Genomic DNA, 22488 nt, shown 5'->3' on the forward strand with positions numbered 1-22488 from the left:
AAATGTATATTTATCAATAAATTTTAATGTATAATTTTGCCAAATATATGTTCATATTAATTTGTCCCATCAAAACAGTCAGAAAAGTTGGGGATAAATATGCAGCAAAGGAAACTTTATCCAGAATGCAAGTTTATAAGAATGCTTAGCTTTAATTTCAATGACAACATCAATGCAAATAATATTCAAGATATTATTGATATTAAGATTTGATTTCAATGCTGGGGAGCATTTCTTGTCAGACGTTGTTTCTGACAAGTCCTGTTTTATCTGACATTTACCATAGTAACAGTGTATCTCAGAATATCAAAATCAGGGTAAGTTGTCATATCTGACAAGATGTCGGACAAAAATGTTGATGAAACACTCCCAGAATTTGTTTTTACAAGTCTCAACTACATGTACATGTATATGATCAGAGCCCTGTAACATAAATAAAAGTGATGGATTGTGGGGAAGATTTAATAATTTATTGAACACAAGAAACAATAAAATAAATTGTAGGTTTCATACCCACAGTCGATTGCTAAGCTTTATGTTGTGTGGCCCTGATATTGTATTTTCTGTGTAATTCATTGTCATACATTTACATGTACTTCTGTAAAATTAAACCAAAAGAGTATGTAAATTTATTTAATAAATGAAAGCATGCCTGCACCATGCAAACAAACACTGTGAGCTTGCAAAAAATGTTTTAAGAAGCTTTTTCCACCCAAAAAATAAAATAAGAGGTGAAAATTGGAACACGAAGATTAGGCTTTCATAAACATGATTTTTAAGAAACGTATATGTATGTTTCTTTATATGTGTCATGCTTGAAATTTGTACATGTTTTATAGTATATATTTTGTGACAGGAGTGATCATGTCATCACATGCAATAAACAGAAAAGAGGCAAATAATTAAAAATTAGAATGATGCATTTATTTGAGTATGTTACTGTCATGAATGTCATAAACTCATCTCATAACTGTCAAATGGCATGAAAAGATATGTCATATACATATCTATTTATATTTAGTTAGATAGTTCATAACTTAATATTTCTTTATATTTATATTTTTATGCTTAGACATTTACATGTAGGGATACTGCAACACTAGTTTGCTGCCATTTCTTACGGCAAAGCTTAAAGGGATGGTCTGGGATATAAGGATTTAAAGCTTAATAAATAGAGTAGAATTCACTGAGCAAAATGATGAAAATTTCATCAAAATCGGATAACAAATAACAAAGTTATTATATTTTAAAGTTTAGCAACATTTTGTGAAACAGTCGTCATGAATATTCATTAGGTGGACTGATGATGTCACATCCCCACTTGTTCTTTTGTATTTTATTATATGAAATTGGGTATATTCAAATTTTTTCCTCCAAGAACTAGAAAAATTGGACTGAACCTGATTTAGTGCATTAGATACTTATTGCTGCAACTTAATTTATTATAAGGGAGACATATTATTCACACAAGTATGAAATAATGAAAAAATTATGATTTTATAATAACATAACAGAAAGTGGGGATGTGGCATCATCAGCCCACCTCATGAATATTCATGATGACTGTTTTCACAAAATATTGCTACACTTTAAACTTCAATAACTTTATCATTTGTTATCCGATTTTGATGAAATTTTCTGCATTTTGCTCAGTGAATTCTACTCTATGTATCAAGATATACAAATATTTTCAGCCCAGACCATCCCTTTAATTTCAAGAGGTAGCAGTCACACTACTGCAGCTTGTATAAATCTAACATAAAGAGCATGATTTATATTACAATGTACAGTACATTTGTTCAAGAATGACTGGAATTTACAGTTCATTTTGTTCAAGATGGACTAGCATAGTAAAGTACATATAGTGCCCAATAGCAACAGCTCTGTGAGTGATGTGTGAGAAATACTGCCATCCTATGACAAAAGATGGCAACTCTTTGGAATGAGTTTCTTAGTAAATGACAAAAATGTGTCCTAGTTTATGGAAGATTTACTTGGTTTTGAAATGTCTATATTTCAGAAATTGGGGCTAAGCTATTCTAATTCCTTCGGCATCATGTAGAGCATACGCATATTATCCCAAATCAATATTTTGAAAAAAAATTAGGAGTTGCTTCCTCTCCAATCTCTGATCCATTGCACTATGATTTGTCCTCATTTATTGATATAAGAGTAATGTGATGGGAAACCATTTCAAAACCTGTCAACATTTGTAGGATATTTCTGGACTATCTGTGAACAATTTCATGGCTATCAATAATGCTCATAAAATCCCTAAATGACAAATGAATTCAAATGACTGATTATGAACTGCTTGATAAGCAAAGCCGGGCAATAGTATCTTCCAAATGCTCATAACTATAAATAAAACCTAAGAGAAATATTCTTATCAAGAGTTATTACTGACTTTTAACCTGTCTATACTATCTGTGAGCGTCTTTTCATCTTCATCGTCATCTTCTTCGTCTTCATCATCTTCCTCTTCATCATCCTCATCATAGTCGTAATCATCGTCATCATTATAGCTAGCGCCTGGGTAACTATTATCTGTAGACATGTACAAAAGAGAAAGGTATATATTATGTGAGGCAAAAGATACAGATATTACATGTACTTAAAATGTGAGATTAGTACTACGGTATTTCATATCCTTGGCTGAGTTATAGTTTTCCCCAAGTGACTTTATTTCCCCCGAGCACTGAGGGAAAATATTGTCAAAATTGGATTATCAAATATCTCTTAGAGAGATACATTTTGACCCAAGAGCAGCTTTAAGTTATTTTGATAGGGAGGGGGGCAAGATGAAATAAGGGTGCAAGATACCCAGACTTTTCTTTTTGGTACTCTCCTTTCTCCTTTCCTCCCTTTTCTTCATTTTTTTCTTCCTTTCTGATTCACTAATAAAAACTTCATAGGGTGGTGGTTAGGATGACTTAGAGATTAGACATTAGATATTTTTTTCTTTTATTGCAACCATAGTGATGATCAAAATTTCAAATTCAAAATGAAAATTCACATAAAAATATATACATATATACAAATCATTGACATTAAGAAATATTTCACACGAGGAGGGGTCAAAGGAAGCATAACTGCTTGTATAAATTGGCCCCTTACTCCCGGGGGGGGGGGCACTCGACCAAAAAAGTGGTGGGGGTGTGCCGCGGGCGAGACAAAAAACGGGGGCCTTGGAGCGGGCTTATTGTAAAAAGGAGGGTCCTCGGAACGGGCTTCGGAACGACAAATGTTTGTGAAAACGGGGGTCCTTGGAACGGATCGCCAGCGTGTGAGTGCGTATGCATCCCTATGGAACGGTCATGCGTGCATGATGCAGCTAGCGCAGCCTCCGCCGGGGGAGCTCTGCGGCCGCTTTTCACCAAAATTGCAGCTCATTCAATGCGATCGGAGCGGCATAACGAAAAATATGCGAAGCTTTGGAGCGGATTTCCCTCTTCTTTTTTCTCGATAAAAAGAAAATGCTATGCCTTGGAGCGGCTTTCTTTGTTCTTTTTCTCAACAAGGCAAAAATGCTATGCCTTGGAACGGAAATTTGAGTGTGAAAATGGGGGTCCCCTCCGCGGCACATACCCACTATGCATTATATACTGAGTGCCCCCCCCCGGGCCCTTGCTGATAACAAAAAAAAATCATATCAATACATATAAACTTAGCACATGAATGATAACAATAGAATATAAACATTCTTTTTAATTATCAGTCAAGGGTCTTACCATTAGCCAATGACATTCCTGGGTATGGGCAGATGAAAAACAGATATAATAATATTGTACTTATATAGCGCATAATATTGGTAATCTCTATGCGCTTAACAAATGAATTATCTATTACATAAGAGATCAAATTATTAATATGGTTAAAATAAAATATCATTCTACATTAAACTAAGTATAGCGCTACATTGTAATAAACATTAAATTTACATATATCATTACACGGTATTATAAATTTGGTACTGAACATATTGAATAAAACTATATTAAACTATATTACGCTACAATGAAAAAAGATAGGTCTTGATTGATGTCTTGAAATGAGCTGTTGAAGTGGCTTCACGTATTTGAGGTGGTAGAGAGTTCCATAGATGTGATGCAAGGGTAAGTGTATGTATGATATGAGAGTAGGGGAAGGCAGGGTAAGTTGTGACACTTTTTGCATTTTGCATGTTAGAATTGATATGACTAATAATTTTGTAGAAATAAGTATTTAGCCTTTAGATTTGATTCTTGGGAAATATTTTTCACCTATACATAGCTCTCTACCCCCACACTGAAAGTCATGGTGACCTTTGAAAAAAATGATGTAAAATGGCTTTCTGCCTGCATATCAATGGCTTTTTAAGGGTTTTTTTTTTCTTTATTATGTTCAAAGACATGTGCGGGTAAAAAGCACTTATCTATTTCACACCCTTTTTTACTTTTTTTGCTGAAATTTGTATTTTTCCCTCCAAAAAAAATTACTTTTTGTTTCAAAGTTGAAAACAATGTGGTGGGGTTAAGGGTTATGTAATCGGTCATCAATGCATTACATCACCACAAAGTCTGACTCATTCATTATTGGCCTGGAGGTGGTGGCTCAAATATGCTCAACCTATGCTCAACTTACCCAGCCTTCCCCTATATATCTTAGAAAAGTAAAGAAATGTTTTTCAATTCAATCAAATTTTCATCTTTCACTATCAATTTGGTTTTTACCATCTGAGCTTTTGCCTACTCGTTTCTACAGACTTCTTCAGACTAGCCGCTGACTCGCTGTGGATGGCGTAGTATCGGCAGTGCAGAAGTCTGTAAGACTTCAGCAGTAAAAACCAAAGCGATTGTAAAAAGGTGAAAAATTGTTTGAATTGAATTCTACAAATCAGATAAATCTCTTTACGGAGTGTAAAAAATGTTCTTATCCGAGTATATCAATACAAACTATATTGTTACCTGCTCCATTTCCTGATTCAAGTTTGGCCCAGTAAGCAGCGTACCCAGAAGCTCCTCCCCCTCCATCATCATCATCATCATCATCTGAATGTCTCGCTTGCTGCCTTCCAAAGTCTACTTTACGAACTATAACACAAATACAAAGTCGAGAGTATTCAGATTAAAAGAATTTAAATTTAAGATAGTGATTGAGCCCTAAAGACAAGATTTCAAGAATAAATTAGATCAGCATAACTTGAATAATTAAGATATTCAGAAAAAAAATCTTTCAGTTTGGAGACTAATTCACAGGCAACAGAAATGCCAAATGTTTGTAGCAACTGCAGGGGGGGAGAGCCAAGACCTTGGGGCCTGAAGCCTCCCTCATCCCCATCCCATCCCCTCATTTTGGACATCAAAATAGCTTTTAGAGTTAATTAACAGATTAAGGATGTTTCACAGTTACATTTTTGCATGATATGCACATATTTTACACAATGCGCATTGACATCACAATGAATGAACATGTGATTAATCAGCTATAGGCATCAGCAGATTTCTCACATGATCTACATTTAAACTGCAGATCTGATGTGTTATTTTAAAAAGCTAATTAGCTGAAAATAATCCACGAACCAATGCTTTTTTTTTTAAATACCTCATTTTTTTTTATTTTCTGAATACTTTACTCTGCAAAGTATGACAAATATGACCTTGAGTTCGAATAAAGGGGTAAAGGAATAGCAATATGAATGAATTTCCTTTTCAGTATACAATTTTGAACTATACTGTAAAATTTAATGAAATTTACATGAATTTTGAATTAGTAATGGATGTTTAAGCTGAATGTGACTTCATGGGGTCTAAAAATGCCAAATTCTTTTGAATGAGCAATTCTTGAGAACTTCCAATTTTATCAACTTCAAAGCTCAAAAGCAAAAAATTAAGCACATGAACCCATGTTATTTTTTGCATACATTTGAAATATTCAAGTGCTAAAGTAACTATGCGCAAAATTTGGTGAAAATGACATGAAATGCTGAAAATTTGTTAACAAATTTATTTTAACTGTGGAACGTCCTTAAGCTTGTCTTTGATCTGAGATGTTAGACTTACTAGACATGGCAAGATCCTTAGTTTCCTTTGTCTCGTAGCCACACTTAGGGCAAGGTATCGCTTGATTCCTAGCATACTTTATACCTTTTCTTCTAACATGATCTTCGCAGAAACAGATCTATAAAAAAAAGTAAAAATAACAATATTCTATACATAAGAAATAGCCTTCCAATTGCTTTTAAAAAATCTAAAATAAGTGTAATTTGACATTCCTCTTAGAGCAACAAGAAACACAAGAATGGGAAATATTGGCATTGGTTAACTGTTAATCACATTAAAGATATTTTAACTGTGTATAAAACCTAGAATGACCAATCCCTTACTATTTTTTTTTTTAGAATTACTTCCCTGAAAATACAAACATAACAATACAATCACAATTATGTCACAAACAAATCATAAAAATGATTATAAATTAATAAGGATAACACGTGGAACGCCTTTAGCTGTCTTGCATGCATTACGCGATTCAATATAGCAGCAGTGCTGACTTTGAAAATAGCTATTGAATAAAAAACAAGTGGAATGCCTCTGGCCGTCTCACCTGCATCACGCGGTTCAATATAGCAGCAGTGCTGACTTTGAATACTACTCTAACTCGCACAAGATGTTCAGTGATAATACTCTTATGTCCACTTTTTATGAACTAGACCAATAAACTTACAGAGATATGATGGTTATTCAACAAAAAACCCCAACATGGCCAAAGTTCATTGACCTTACATGACCTTTGACCTTGATCATGTGACCTGAAACTCGAACAGGATGTTCAGTGATACTTGATTACTCTTATGTACAAGTTTCATGAATCAGATCCATAAACTTTCAAAGTTATGATGGTAATTCAACAGATACACCCAATTCGGCCAAAGTTCATTGACCTTTGACCTTGGTTATGTGACCTGAAACGCGCACAGGATGTTCAGTGATACTTGATTACTCTAATGTCCAAGTTTAATGAACTAGACCAATAAACTTTCAAAGTTATGATGGTAATTCAACAGATACCCCCGATTCGGCCAAAGTTCATTGACCCTAAATGACCTTTGACCTTAATCATGAGACCTGAAACTTGCACAAAATTTTCAGTGATGCTTCATTACTATTATGTCCAAGTTTCTTGAATCAGATCCATAAACTTTCAAAGTTATGATGGGAATTCAACAGAAATCCCCAATTCGGCCAAAGTTCATTGACCCTAAATGACCTTTGACCTTGGTCATGTGACGTGAAACTCATGCAGGATGTTTAGTGATACTTGATTAACCTTATGTCCAAGTTTCATGAACTAGGTCCATATATTTTCTAAGTTATGACGTCATTTCAAAAACTTAACCTCAGGTTAAGATTTGATGTTGACGCCGCCGCCGCCGTCGCCGTCGGAAAAGCGGCGCCTATAGTCTCACTTTGCTTCGCAGGTGAGACAAAAACCACTCATATGATAATAAAATACTATGTCCACTGATTCAACATGACCTTTGAATATGACCATAAGACCTAAGACATGTGCATAACAATCATTCATACTTTAATACCCTTATACATGTATATCTATGTTTCATGAACTACATGTGTAGATCAATTAACTTTCAAAGTTCTGATGCCAATTCAACAAGTACCCCCAACACGGCCAAAGATCATTGACCTTTATGACCCTTGATCTTGGTCAGGTGACCTGAAACATGCACAGGATATTCAGAAATACATGGTTACTCGTATGTCAAAGTTTTATCAACTAGATCTAAAAAGTTATGACAATTCCACACATACCCCCAACATTATCAAAGTTTGTTGACCCTAAATGTCTTTTGACTTTGATCATGTGACCTGAAACTAACACAGGATGTTCAGTAATACTTAATTACCCTTATGTCCAAGTTTCATGAACTAGATCCATAAAGTTTCAAAATTATAATGACGATTCCACAAATACCCCCAACATGGTCAAAGTTTGTTGACCCAAATTGAACTTAAGTGACCCTAATTGAAAAATAATTTCAAACATAAATTAGCATAACATAAAAACTATGTTTAGTGAAAAAAAAGATCGAGTCTCGGAGATTGCATCACTTAAAATTTTCTTGCCATGGCAATCATGCAGATTTATATTTCTGTTTTATAATCTTGGAGGACTATGTAACATAAATAACAAAACTTGGATTGAGAGATTTTCTGGTGAGTACTGAAAGAAAGGTCATATCTCTGCGTTCAATAGACAATATTGCATAAAACTTTAGCCTCTTGTATAAGACAAATGCAAGTTTACAATTACAAAATTATGAACAATATGATTTGGTAATTTTCACATTATACTCAATGTAAATTGCCATCAAATAGGTACTCCAGGCTGACAATATTTATATCTAAATAGAAAATTCACAGAGCAAAATGCTGAAAATTCATCAAAATCTGATATCAAATAAGTGAAGTTATTTAATTTTAAAGGGGAAGTTCACCCTGAAGAAAACTTTGTTGTAAAAATAGCAGAAAAATAGTAAAAATTATTGGTGAAGGTTTGAGGAAAATCCGTTAAAGAGTAAGAAAGTTATTAGAGTTTAAAATTCTGGATTTGTGACGTCATAAACGAGCAGCTGCCTCATGTGTTATGTAATATAAAATGTATGAAATTCACATTTTGTATGGTTCCTGATGACTTAATTTTATTTTATTTTCATGATCGGGTGTGAAAAGATTTGTCTATTGATATACAAAAGTTACAGTGAAAACCATTTTCAATTTTCTGAGAAAATGACATTTCACTGATTTTTTACCATTCGCTATGTAGGAATGCTGCTCGCATATGACGTCACAAATCAAATAATTGAAATTCTAATAACTTTTTAATTATTTGATGAATTTTTTTTGCAATATTTTTTATTATTTTTTCTGCTATTTTTACAATAAACTTTTTGTCAGGGTGAACTTCCCCTTTAAAGTTTAGCAAAATATTGTGAAAATAGTTACATACACCTTTTCATGAATATTCATTTGGTGGGCTGATGGTGTCACATCCCCACTTTCTCTTTTCTTATGTTATTACATTAAATCATAATTCTTCCTTTTTTCATACATGTGTGAATGACATGTCTCCATTGTAATGAAATAAGTTGCAGCAATGAATATCTAATGCACTAAATCAGTTGTCATTCCATTTTTTCTGTTCTTGGAGGTGAAAATTTGAATAAACCTAATTTCACAAAATAAAATACAAAAGAACAAATGGGGATATGACAACATCTGTTTGCTCATTGAATATTTATGAAGACATGTCTCGATTTGTTTCACTGGAATATTGCAAATGCCATAACTTTGTTTTTCCTTGTCCGATTTTGATCAAATTTTCAGAGCTTTCTTTGTCTGATTTTTCTTTATCTGGTCAAATCATATAATTTTTTGGAGTTCCCCTTTTATCTTTTTTGTGGGACGCACTGTTTATAAGGTCATATGCTCATCAAATATATAATTGCACAAAAATTAGCTAACAACAACCATCAAACATACCAAACACAAAATTTATAACATTATATGCCACATGTGGTCACATATGATGAGAGCATCTAATGCTGCTAATAGAAGCTGAAGGCATGCAGTTTTCTTACCTTACATTTCAAGCAAGAATATTGCCCTAGTTTATTACATGAGCCACCTGTTAGCAGAAAAATGAAAGATTTGAAATACGAAGGAAAAGTAAATAACATACAATGACTGGAAGATTCACATAGTGTCTGGAGTTTACAAAACGACTGATTAATTGAACATCTTTTCAATAGCAGCAATCAAATATAGTAGAGCGGATTAGCCGAACGATTGTGCAAAATTTGACTAAAGCATGAAACTTTCACAAGTATCAGTATATGCCGTAAGATTTATTTTATAGATGAATAAAATGATAATTTTCAAGCTTCTAATTAAATATATATAAAATTTAGAAACATTCAAAATCAACAAGATAGTTCCATTTGGTACGTTGCCATGGCAACGGCTTGTTTTTCCCCAGAAAAATAAAATTTTGATTAAAAAAACGTTGTAGAATATGATTTATCTTTAATTTCCCCTAATTTTACAGTGTTAAACAAAGATATTTTGGTTGCTAGACGTATAAATTATATCTCAAGCCATTGCCATGGCAACCAAATAACATGGTTGACAAGACAATGGGCAGGTGGAAAAATCAACTGGAATTGACTCAATCTGTATGCTTTAGTTTTGACCCCCTCATTTGAACCAAAACTACAGAAAGTGTTCTGCAGGAGTTCTTTATAAAGATAAAACTTTATGTTGCATTGGTAATGCTTGAATTAAATTTAAAAAAAACAATGTTGCAAAGATCCCGTTGCCATGGCAACAGCTTATTTCCCTCTAGAAAAGTAAAAATATTGATAAAAATGTAGAATACATGTATGATCATCAGTCCATTTTCAATCATTTTTGAGGTACTAATCGGGATATGCTTGTGACTAAATTTATAAATATAACATCTTAAGTCATTGCCATGGCAACCAGATAACATCTAATTAAAAACAACAACAACAGGGATGACAAGGTTATGGAAAGGTGAAAAGTACAATGAAAATTAACTTATACATGTGTATGTACATGCATAAGGTTTGACCTACTCAATTAATTTAGGGGAAATAATACAGTGAGTGTTCTGCATGAACTAATTGGAATGATACAGATTGATGTTGCCTTGGTAATACTTGAATTAAATAAAAAGAAACAATGTTGCAAAGAACCCGTTGCCATGGCAACAGCTTATTTCCCTCTAGAAAGGTAAAAATATTGATAAAAATGTAGAATACATGTATGATCATCATTCCATTTTCAATCATTTTTTAGGTACTAATCGGGATATGCTTGTGACTAAATTTATAAATATAACATCTTAAGTCATTGCCATGGCAACCAGATAACATCTAATTAAAAACAACAACAACAGTGATGACAAGGTTATGGAAAGGTGAAAAGTACAATAAAAATTAACTTATATGTACATGCATAAGGTTTGACCTACTCAATTTAGGGGAAATAATACAGTGAGTGTTCTGCATGAACTAATTGGAATGATACAGATCGATGTTGCCTTGGTAATACTTGAATCAAATAAAAAGAAACAATGTTGCAAAGAACCCGTTGCCATGGCAACAGCTTATTTCCCTCTAGAAAGGAAAAAATGATAAAAATGTAGAATACATGTATGATCATCATTCCATTTTCAATAATTTTTTAAGTACTAATCGAGATATGTTTGTGACTAAATTTATAAATATAACATCTTAAGTCATTGCCATGGCAACCAGATAACATCTAATTAAAAAAAAAGAAACAACAGGGATTACAAGGTTATGGATAGGTGAAAAGTACAATAAAAATTAACTTATATATACATGCGTAAGGTTTGACCTCATCAATTAATTTAGGGGAAATGATACAGTGAGTGTTCTGCATGAACTAATTGGAATGATTCAGATTGATGTTGCCTTGGTAATACTTGAATTCAAGGATAAAAATCAATGTTGCAAATGGCCTGTTGCCATAGCAACGGATCATTTAGTACCAATTTTTATTAAAAAAAGGACTATAGAATCTTATTTTTCTTGCATTTCCCCTAATCTTAGTGTGTTAAACATCGATATGTTTGGTGCAAAATGTTTAAATAACATCTAAAGCTATTGACATGACAACCAAATAATATCTAATTTACAAAAATATTAATTTGGATGACAATATCATGGACAGGTGGAAAATACAATATAACTCAATGTATTCTGCATGAGTTCATTAGAATAATAAATTGATGTTGCCTTGGTAATACTTGAATTTAATGATAAATATTAGTAATTCAAATTAATGTTAGTAATTCAAATGTTCCCCTCCTCCCAGAAAAGTATAAGCAACTTTGATAAACAAAAACATGGTAAAATTTGATTTTTCTTTCATTTCACCTAATTTTAGGGTGCTAAGCATATATATGCTTGTTGTTAATATGTAGATAACATCTTCAGCCATTGAGATTAAGATGTAATTTATAAATACAAAAAAATTACACTGTTGAAATGATAATGGTCAGGTGGAATGTAAAATAAAATTTTACTTAATCTACATAATGTTTGAACAGTCATTAAGTTTTGAACAAAAATTACAGTGAGTGTTCTGCATGAGTACAATAGCATGATAAAACTGATGCTGCCTTGGTAACGGTTGAACTTAATGATATCAATGTTTGCAAATGTGTGTTCGGTTGCCATGGCAACGGATCATTTTTCCTCCAGAAAAGACCATCTTTGATTAAAAAAATACCTAGTAGAATCTTATATTTCATTTATTTTTACTAAAGTTAGGCGTAAAGATACGCATACATTTTTGTTGTTTATAAATAACATATTGAGGCATTAATATTGCAATAACAACATTTAATTTACCCAAAAAACTATAGCTGACAAAATAATGGACAGACGGAAAATACAATAAAATTAACTTAATATGCACAAGATTGGACCTGCTCTTTTACATGTAATTTTGAACAAGAGTTACATTAAGTGTTATGCATTGTTCCATTAGGTTGATAAAAATACTTATGTTTTGGTAATGCTGAACATAAAGATGAATATCAATGTTGCAAATGGCTCCAGAAAAGTACAAATTTCGATAAAAATATGTTTATTTATTTATTCTTTCCCCTTTTAGGGGGGTGCTGAACATAAAAATGCTAAATGATAAGCACAATCTTGTTTCATTATACATGGCATCGAAATAAGACCAACAAAACTCGTATCAGAGTTTTGTGGGCTCAAATAAATGCCCGAAACTCGATGCTGGACAATTTCGTTCAAAGTATTCGCAGGCGGCCATTTTGAAGAAAGCGTCTTGGGGTGATATGTGTTTTAAAGCTGTTCAACATATCAATATATAAGGGGAATATAGGGGTTGATAACTCAAAATCTTAGGTCTATGTAAGGAGTCGACATGGTCTTGATATCCAAATCAAGGTAAATACAGTAAATCATCTTTTACATGGAGATCATTGAAATCATGCCTTGTCTGACTGTTTTAGCATACTTGGCTTGAAATATGATAGCAAAGCACTATTAAGCATCATCTGCCAGGATATGCCTATTTCCTGCATATAAATATCAGAAAATTGTTACTTTTTGAAAATTCCCATCATTTTTTTTTTAATTCCTGAAAATTGCCAAAAATTTAAAAAATTCCCACAAAAGTCAAATTTATTCCCATGGAAAGTTTCCATCAAGAAAATTCCCAGTAATTTAGCAACCCTTCTCCCACCCCCAAAAAAATCATTACTAAAAAAAATAAAGAGAAAGTGAAAGAGAGATGGATGAAATATTATTTTACGAATAATGTACCCAAAATGAAAAACAAAATGAAATTTTTTGCTCTGTCGCTGGCTCGGTGAGAACATTTTAAAGTAAATTTTGCTCGATACGTCATATCTGGCCGACTCAAAATTACACTGCTGATTTTGAAGAAGAAAATTTTGTAATACTGTGATAATTTTTAAAGTAACGTTTGAATCTATTCAACACGAAGTTTAATCTATTCACTGGTTATTTTACATGAAAAGTAGACTGGTCAAATACGATAAAAATACCCTTACTGGTTGAAAGGTTGAAAATAATTTAAGCACTCAAGGGTGTTCCAAGATGATGCCCTCACTGGCTGCCGTGAGCTAAAAATCCACAATTTATCCATTACTTGATAAAATGGCTTTAATTTGGTTTCTATTCATTGGTTTTAAGGATCAAGTAGTACATTTGGCCAAATACAAGGACAGCCAGTGGTTTGGAATGTCCAAAAATCCAAGATGGCTTCGAAAAATTGAATCTAGAATGGTTGCTGATACCTAAAGCGTACATAGCTCATTTCATATTGGCCTAGAGGATGATAATTATATTGATGTCTAAATCATTGGTTTCAAGAGTCTAACAATATTAGGACAAGTTACAATGACAGGTGTGTTTGAAAATCCAATATGGCTTCCAAAAACTATTCTAAAACGGTTGCTGATACTTGAAAATGGAATAGCTCCTTTTATATTCACTTGTGAGATATTATTTTGGTGTTGAAACCACAGCTTCAAGAGTCAAATAATAGATTAGGATATAGTTTGCTCAATATCTGTCTGGGGAATATGATTTGTTATTTCAAGGGTCAATACATAAGGACAAGCTACATGGACAGTCAGTGGTCTAGTATGTCCACATTTCCAAGATGGCTTACAAAAAAAGTTTTGTAAAACCATATCTAATGTTACTTACAAATAAACATTGGTTGTTCAATATCTGTCTGGGGAATATTATGTTGCTGTCTAAACCATAGTTTAAAGGGTCGTGTAATGCATTAAGACAAGTTACAAGGACAGTCATTGGTCTGGTATGTAAAAAAACGCAAGGTGACTTACAAAAATGGGGTCTAAAATTGACTGTTTTTAATCAAATCTGACGTAGATCATTCTATATCCGCCTGTGAAATGTGATTCTGGTGTCTAAACCATAGTTACAAGAGTCAAATAATAAATTAGGACATAGTTTGTTCAATATCTGTCTGGGGAATATGATCTTGATGTATCAGCCATTATCATAAAACCATTTTTTAATGCATTAGAACAAGTTACAAGGACAATCAATGGAATGATATGTTAAAAATCCAAGATGGCCTCCAAAATGGGGTCTAAATTGACTGTTGTTACTTCAAAATGGACATATAGTTCATTACTAATACACATTGGGGATATGATTTTGGTGTCTACAGAAGTGTTTCAAGGGTCAACTAATACTGTACATTGTGTCCAGTTGAACAGACAGTCAGGCGTCAATATTGTGTCCAAAAATTCAAAGATTGTTTGAAAATGGGGGTTTTAATGTTACTTAAAAGTGGACATAGTACATTAAATACACATTGGGATGTTGTTTTGGTGTCTACACTAGGATTTCAAGGATCAAATGATACGTTGGGACTGGTTACAATGATGTATAATTGTCCATTTTGCCTGAAAATCCAAGATGGCTTCCATAAATAGATTCTAAAATGGCGACTGTTACTTTGAAGTGGATATGATATCCACTTGTGAGAATCTACCTTGGATTTTGGACAAAATTGAAAACTAACCATCCTTGTTTCTTGTCCTAATGTAACAATGGACCCTTCATACCACAGTGTAGACACCAAAATTGTTTCTTACAGGTTTTATGAACTCTGATAATTTTTGAGTGATAGAAGTCATTTTGGATGCCATTTCGGAAAACCCTCTTGGATTTTTAGGCAAAATGGACAACTGGATATCATTGTAACAAGTCTAAACGTATCTTTTAAAACTTGAAACCAAAGTGTGAACACCAAAATCAGTTTTCCTTGGTGGATCTAAATGAACTATGTCAATTTTTAAGCAACAGGCTCCAATTCAATAGACTCCGATTGTTTGAAGTCATCTTGGATGTTGGAACATACTGGATTACTAACTGTCCTTGTGTCCTTGTAACTTGTTCCAATGTACATGATGTATTTACTGACTTTTAAAACCATGATTTAGATATCAAAATAATATGCACTTGGCAGATATTACACGAAATATGTCCATTTGTTAGTAACAGGGGCTATTCTATATTCCATTTTTGGAAGCCACCTTGGATTTTTGGACATACTTGAACACTAACTGTTCTTGTAACTTGTCCTTATGTATAATTTGACACATTTCACTATGGCATAAACTTATTCCAGGATATTAAAGAAACTACGTTTTTTAATGCAGCAACAGCAATTTTAGACTCCATTTTCAAAGCCATCTTGGATTTCTTTTAATATACAGGACAACTGACTGTCCGTGTAACTTGTCATAATGTATTACTTGACCATTGAAACCATGCTCTAGACACGAAATCATATAATTATCCCAGAGGGATATGAAGTGAGCTATGTCCATTTATATATCAACAGCCGTTTTAAACTCCATTTTTGGAAGCCGTCTCATGGTCTTGGACACATCAGACCACTACAGTTTTTCTAATCAAAACTGGTACTTTTCTTGGGAAAATGAGCAGTTGCTATGACAACAGATCATTTGCAACGTTGATATTTATCATTGAATTCAAGTATTACCAAGGCATCATCAATGTTTATCATTCTAATTAGTTCATGCAGAACACTCATAGTATTGTTTCGGTAATCCTGGGTTTTAGGGGCGTAAAATATCTGTATACATTACCGGCCTCTAACTTCAGCCACAGCATCCCAGCATAGTATGGACGGCTAAAAGGGCAAATATTCAAATATGATTGAGCTGTTTTCATCATTTTTTGTCTCGCAGGTTATAGCTGGATCTTTTCTTGAAACTTTGGCATTAGGGCAATCAAGTTTCACTGACCGAGTTGAAGGTCACATGATCAAGGTCAAAGGTCAGTTAGGCTGAAAATCTTAACAAGATAATTGTATTTTCCCCAAGAAATTTGACTACCTTTAATATCAATTTATTGCTGCTACTCCTAGCCTGAACAATTGGGTCAAAGGTCATCTTAATTCGAAGGGAATTGGCTTGAAGGGGGGGGGGGTACTTCCAAAAACCCTACATTTGAGTGGAAAGGGGATCAAATTGGCCTATATATATTGCACCTACTGGGTTTGAGGGGCATAAACTTATGTTTTTGGCTGGGGGTGGGTATAAACCATATATTTAATTGGGGAGAGGGGGTGAAATTGGTCTTACTATATTTATTCCCGTATCGTACCTACTGGGTTTTAGGGGTATAAACTATTTTTTGGCTTGAAGGGGGGGGGGTACTTCCAAGAACCCTAAATTTGAGTGGAGAGGCAGAGGGGATAAAAATGACATAATATATTCCCGTATCTTACCTACTGGGTTTTAGGGGTATAAACTATTTTTTGGCTTGAGGGGGGGAGGGGGTACTTCCAAGAACCCTACATTTGAGTGGAAAGGGGATCAAATTGGCCTATATATATTGCACCTAATGGGTTTGAGGGGTATAAATTATGTTTTGGATTGAAGGGGTGGGTACTTCCATTAAACCCCTACATTTGATTGGAGAGGGAATGAAATTGGCCTATATAATATTCCCATATTGTACCTACTGGGTTTTAGGGGTATAAACTATGTTTTTGGCTGGGGGTGGGTATAAACCATATATTTAATTGGAGAGGGGGTGAAATTGGTCTATATTTATTCCCGTATCGTACCTACTGGGTTTTAGGGGTATAAACTATTTTTTGGCTTGAGGGGGGGGTACTTCCAAGAACCCTACATTTGAGTGGAGAGGGGATAAAAATGACATAATATACTACCGTATTGTACCTACTGGGTTTTAGGGGTATAAACTATTTGTTGGCTTGTGGGGGGGGGGGTACTTCCAAGAACCTTACATTTGATTGGAGAGAGGATGGAATTGGTATATATTCCGTATCTTACCTACTGGGTTTTAGGGGTATAAACTATTTTTTGGCTTGAGGGGGGGAGGGTACTTCCAAGTACCTTACATTTGAGTGGAGAGAGGATCAAATTGGCATATATATATTTCCGTATTGTACCTACTGGGTTTTAGGGGTATAAACTATTTTTTGGCTTGAGGGGGGGGGGGGTACTTCCAAGAACCTTACATTTGAGTGGAGAGAGGATCAACTTGGCATATATGTATTCCCGTATTGTACATACATGGGTTTTAGGGGTATAAACTATTTTTTGGATTGAAGGGGGTGGGTACTTCCAATAAACCCTACATGTAATTGGAGAGGGAATGAAATTGGCCTATATAATATTCCTGTATTGTACCTACTGGGTTTTAGGGGTATAAACTATGTTTTTGGCTGGGGGTGGGTATAAACCCTATATTTAATTGGAGAGGGGGTGAAATTGGTCTATATATATTCCTGTATCGTACCTACTGGGTTTTAGGGGTATAAACTATTTTGGGGCTTGAGGGGGGGGGGGGGGTACTTCCAAGAACCTTACATTTGAGTGGAGAGAGGATCAAATTGGCATATGTATATTCCGTATTGTACCTACTGGGTTTTAGGGGTATAAACTATTTTTTGGCTTGAAGGGGGGGGGGACTTCCATTAAAACCCTACATTTAATTGGGGAGGGAATGAAATTGGCCTATATAATATTCCCATATTGTACCTACTGGGTTTTAGGGGTATAAATTGTTTTTGGCTGGGGGTGGGTATAAACCATATATTTAATTGGAGAGGGGGTCAAATTGGTCTATATATATTGTACCTACTGGGTTTTAGGGGTATAAACTATTTTTTGGCTTGGGGGGGTACTTCCAAGAACCTTACATTTGATTGAAGAGAGGATGAAATTGGTCTATATATATTCCCGTATCGTACCTACTGGGTTTTAGGGGTATAAACTATTTTTTGGCTTGAGGGGGGGGGGTACTTCCAAGAACTCTACATTTGAGTGGAGAGGGGAAAAATGACATAATATACTACCGTATTGTACCTACTGGGTTTTAGGGGTATAAACTATTTGTTGGCTTGAGGGGGGGGGTACTTCCAAGAACCTTACATTTGAGTGGAGAGAGGATCAAATTGGCATATGTATATTCCCGTATTGTACCTACTGGGTTTTAGGGGTATAAACTATTTTTTGGCTTGAAGGGGGGGGGGGGTACTTCCATTAAAACCCTACATTTAATTGGGGAGGGAATGAAATTGGCCTATATAATATTCCCATATTGTACCTACTGGGTTTTAGGGGTATAAACTGTTTTTGGCTGGGGGTGGGTATAAACCATATATTTAATTGGAGAGGGGGTCAAATTGGTCTATATATATTGTACCTACTGGGTTTTAGGGGTATAAACTATTTTTTGGCTTGGGGGGGTACTTCCAAGAACCTTACATTTGATTGAAGAGAGGATGAAATTGGTCTATATATATTCCCGTATCGTACCTACTGGGTTTTAGGGGTATAAACTATTTTTTGGCTTGAGGGGGGGGGTACTTCCAAGAACTCTACATTTGAGTGGAGAGGGGAAAAAATGACATAATATACTACCGTATTGTACCTACTGGGTTTTAGGGGTATAAACTATTTGTTGGCTTGAGGGGGGGGGGGGGTACTTCCAAGAACCTTACATTTGAGTGGAGAGAGGATCAAATTGGCATATATATATTCCCGTATTGTACCTACTGGGTTTTAGGGGTATAAACTATTTTTTGGCTGGGGGTGGGTATAAAACCTATATTCAATTGGAGAGAGGATGAAATTTGTCTATATATATATTCCCGTATCGTACCTACTGGGTTTTAGGGGTATAAACTATTTTTTGGTTTGAGGGGGGGGGGTACTTCCAAGAGCCTTACATTTGAGTCGAGAGAGGATCAACTTGGCATATATATATTCCCGTATTGTACATACATGGGTTTTAGGGGTATAAACTATTTTTTGGATTGAAGGGGGTGGGTACTTCCAATAAACCCTACATGTAATTGGAGAGGGAATGAAATTGGCCTATATAATATTCCCGTATTGTACCTACTGGGTTTTAGGGGTATAAACTATGTTTTTGGCTGGGGGTGGGTATAAACCCTATATTTAATTGGAGAGGGGGTGAAATTGGTCTATATATATTCCTGTATCGTACCTACTGGGTTTTAGGGGTATAAACTATTTTGGGGCTTGAGGGGGGGGGGTACTTCCAAGAACCATACATTTGAGTGGAGAGGGGATAAAAATGGCCTATATATATTCCCGTATTGTACCTACTGGGTTTTAGGGGTATAAACTATTTTTGACTTGAGGGGGGGGGGGGTACTTCCAGGAACCCTACATTTAATTTGAGAGGGGATCAACTTGGCCGGGGGGGGGCACAAATTTGTTCAACCATATTTACCTCGATCGGTAAAGGGGTAGTTCTAATTGACACTTTTTGTATTTGCTTTATTCTTGTAACCTTATAATCTCATACGCCCCATTCAAACAGTGTGAGCGCAAAAACGCGAGTAAAATATTTTAATCGCCTGATCGAAAGGGACCTGTTAAGGACTGTTTGCAGATCGTCATGAATACGATGCATATTTCAACGATGGAAAATGCGAACGAGCAGCGCAAGCTGAAAATATTTTACCTTTCGAACTAAACAAATTATATTCTAAGCACTTTTTTAATCATAAAGTTAAGCACCATTTGAAGCACTGTGTAGGGAAATTGTGAAGTGGATATGGATTGCACTCCATAAATGATGCGAGAGCAAAGAGCGAGCTGACATTATTTATTATGTAGACGTAGGGCGTGAACATTTTACGGACATTGCGTAACCAGGGGCGGATCCAGCCTTCACCAATAGGGGGGGGGGACCGGAATTGTTTTCAGCCAAATTTTCCCTGATCGGCTGCTCGAAGTTAATTTTTGCTTGTTTCTTGTGAGGGGTAGTCTGTTATGTATATACATACATATAGCGTAGTGACTTAGTGACTGTTATTACTATATATTCATATAATATCATAAGCCTTATTAAGTGCGAGCAGAATTTTTTTTATATGCGCTTTGATCTGATAAAAAAGATTCTGTCAACAGCAGCTTCTTATCCAAGAGGACGTTACAAATTTCCACTATCAAATAATGTGAGCGCGAAGCGCGAGCTGAAAATTTTGTCATTTTTACCTGAAGAATGGAAAACGATAGGTATATAGCTAGATAACCAATGCGAGCGCGAAGCGCAAGTTGAAAAAAATCAAGATTTTAATCTCAAAATTTGACACTCTATATTCATATTTTGTAAATCATGAAAAGGATGAGTAATTTGAATTTTTCCTATATTAATAATGCGAGCGCAAAGCCCGAGCAGATTTTTTTTCTTCTATTTTTGATATACATTCTGATCTCATATAAAATATGTTAAAGGCTGCTTATTAGCCAGGAAGACAGTGGCGTAACTACGGGGGGGGCATGGGGGGCACGTGCCCCCCCAATCGGCTGGCCAAAAAAAAAAAAACGGGGAAAAAGGGAAAAAGAGGGGAAAAGGAAGAGAAACGTAGTGGGGGAAAGAAGAAATTGTTGTTTATCATAGTGTTATATTATATCATATAACATAAGAAGCATTTTTTCACAACTTTATGAAACATTATTTGCTTAATTGTGTCTTTATTGTTCCTGGTGCTCGCATAGACTTTTTAACGAGATATATAAACCTGCTGTACTAAAGCCTCCCGTTTTCAAATCAATATACAACAAAATAATATATTTCCTCGCAATTAGAGTTATTATTGTTTTAAGTAGTGATATATTCTTATTTTTCATGACTACTGAAAGTAATTGCCCTATTTTAAAGTCTTAATATAAAACATTTCCTGTCCGTGCTAACGTTCGCATTAGTGGATTGGTGAGATTTTTGCTCTTCATTAACTCCTAAAATCAGTCCTTAAAATATCTGAATATCAAAAAATTTTAACTCGCGCTTCGCGCTCGCATCATTTGGTTAGTGAAATACGTGGGGTCTTAGTGAATTCCTACAAACAAGCCTTGGAATGCCCCTCTTTATGTCTGAATTTCCTAGATTTTCAGCTCGCGCTTCGCGCTCGCAGTATTTCATTAGTGAGATGCGTATAATAATCATGATTACAATGACTTCAAAAAGTGCTCCATGTGTTTAGATGAAATTCTAACAAAATCAGCAAGCGCTTGGCACTCGCATAAGATGACTATGGTGAGATATGTATACTCTGACTTAATGGATTCGTAACTATAGTCCATAAAATATCCATGTTTGTGGTCAATATACATGTATACAAAAATTTCAGCTCGCGCTTCGCGCTCGCATCATTTGGTTAGTTAAATACGTAGGGTCTTAGAGATTTCCTACAAACAACCCTTAGAATGCCCCTCTTCAGGTCCATATTTCCTAAATTTTCAGCTCGCGCTTTTGCGCTTGCAGTATTTGATAAGTAAGATGCGTATGATAATCATTACATGACTACAAAAGGTGCTTCATGACTGTGTTTAGATGTAATTCTAACAAAATCTGCAAAGGATGGCAATAGCATTAGATGACTATGGTGAGATAATTATACTCTTAATGGATTCTAAAATATAATCCTTAAAATTTCCTTGTTTAGGGTCAATATATACAAAAATTTTAGCTCGCGCTTCGCGCTCGCATTGTTTGTTTAGCGAGACAGTTAAGTATCATGATTACAAAACAATTCGCTTATAATGTCAATTTTTAGCCGTCAATATCAAAAATTTTCAGCTCGCGCTTCGCGCTCGCATTATTTAATCAGTGAGATACATATCCGTTTGATGGCACTGCATGTCCTTAAAATATCTCTATTAGGTCAGTATACCTGACAACTGAGCGCGCTTTGCGCGCTCCCTAAGTGACCCGAATGTTTTGCTGGTGCCCCCCCCCCCCCGATGCCGTGACCCACGGTACGCCACTGCAGGAAGATTTTACATTCTAACTATCAAATA

The 22488-nt window shown here is 34.8% G+C and overlaps 1 protein-coding gene and 1 long non-coding RNA gene across 2 annotated transcripts in view; one reads left to right on the forward strand and one right to left on the reverse strand.

The window, feature by feature from the left end:
- Window positions 1-956: 956 nt before the first annotated feature.
- LOC121410791 lies at window positions 957-2088 on the forward strand. The gene is made up of 2 exons (XR_005969375.1): window positions 957-1140; window positions 1722-2088. It is a non-coding gene; the product is annotated as an uncharacterized LOC121410791 (long non-coding RNA).
- The window catches only part of LOC121410782 (zinc finger protein 330 homolog), a 32867-nt gene continuing 12353 nt past the window's right edge, over window positions 1975-22488 (reverse strand). Inside the window, exons 7-10 of the mRNA XM_041603095.1 lie at window positions 9641-9687; window positions 6042-6159; window positions 4947-5072; window positions 1975-2547 (exon numbers count right to left, since the gene is read on the reverse strand). Of these exons, the coding sequence (XP_041459029.1) occupies window positions 2390-2547; window positions 4947-5072; window positions 6042-6159; window positions 9641-9687 (449 nt within the window). The 3' untranslated portion in view covers window positions 1975-2389. The remainder of the gene's footprint in view (window positions 2548-4946; window positions 5073-6041; window positions 6160-9640; window positions 9688-22488) is intronic.

The sequence above is a fragment of the Lytechinus variegatus genome, chromosome 1 (genome assembly GCF_018143015.1).
Source record: "Lytechinus variegatus isolate NC3 chromosome 1, Lvar_3.0, whole genome shotgun sequence".
NCBI classification, from domain to species: Eukaryota; Metazoa; Echinodermata; class Echinoidea; order Temnopleuroida; family Toxopneustidae; genus Lytechinus; species Lytechinus variegatus.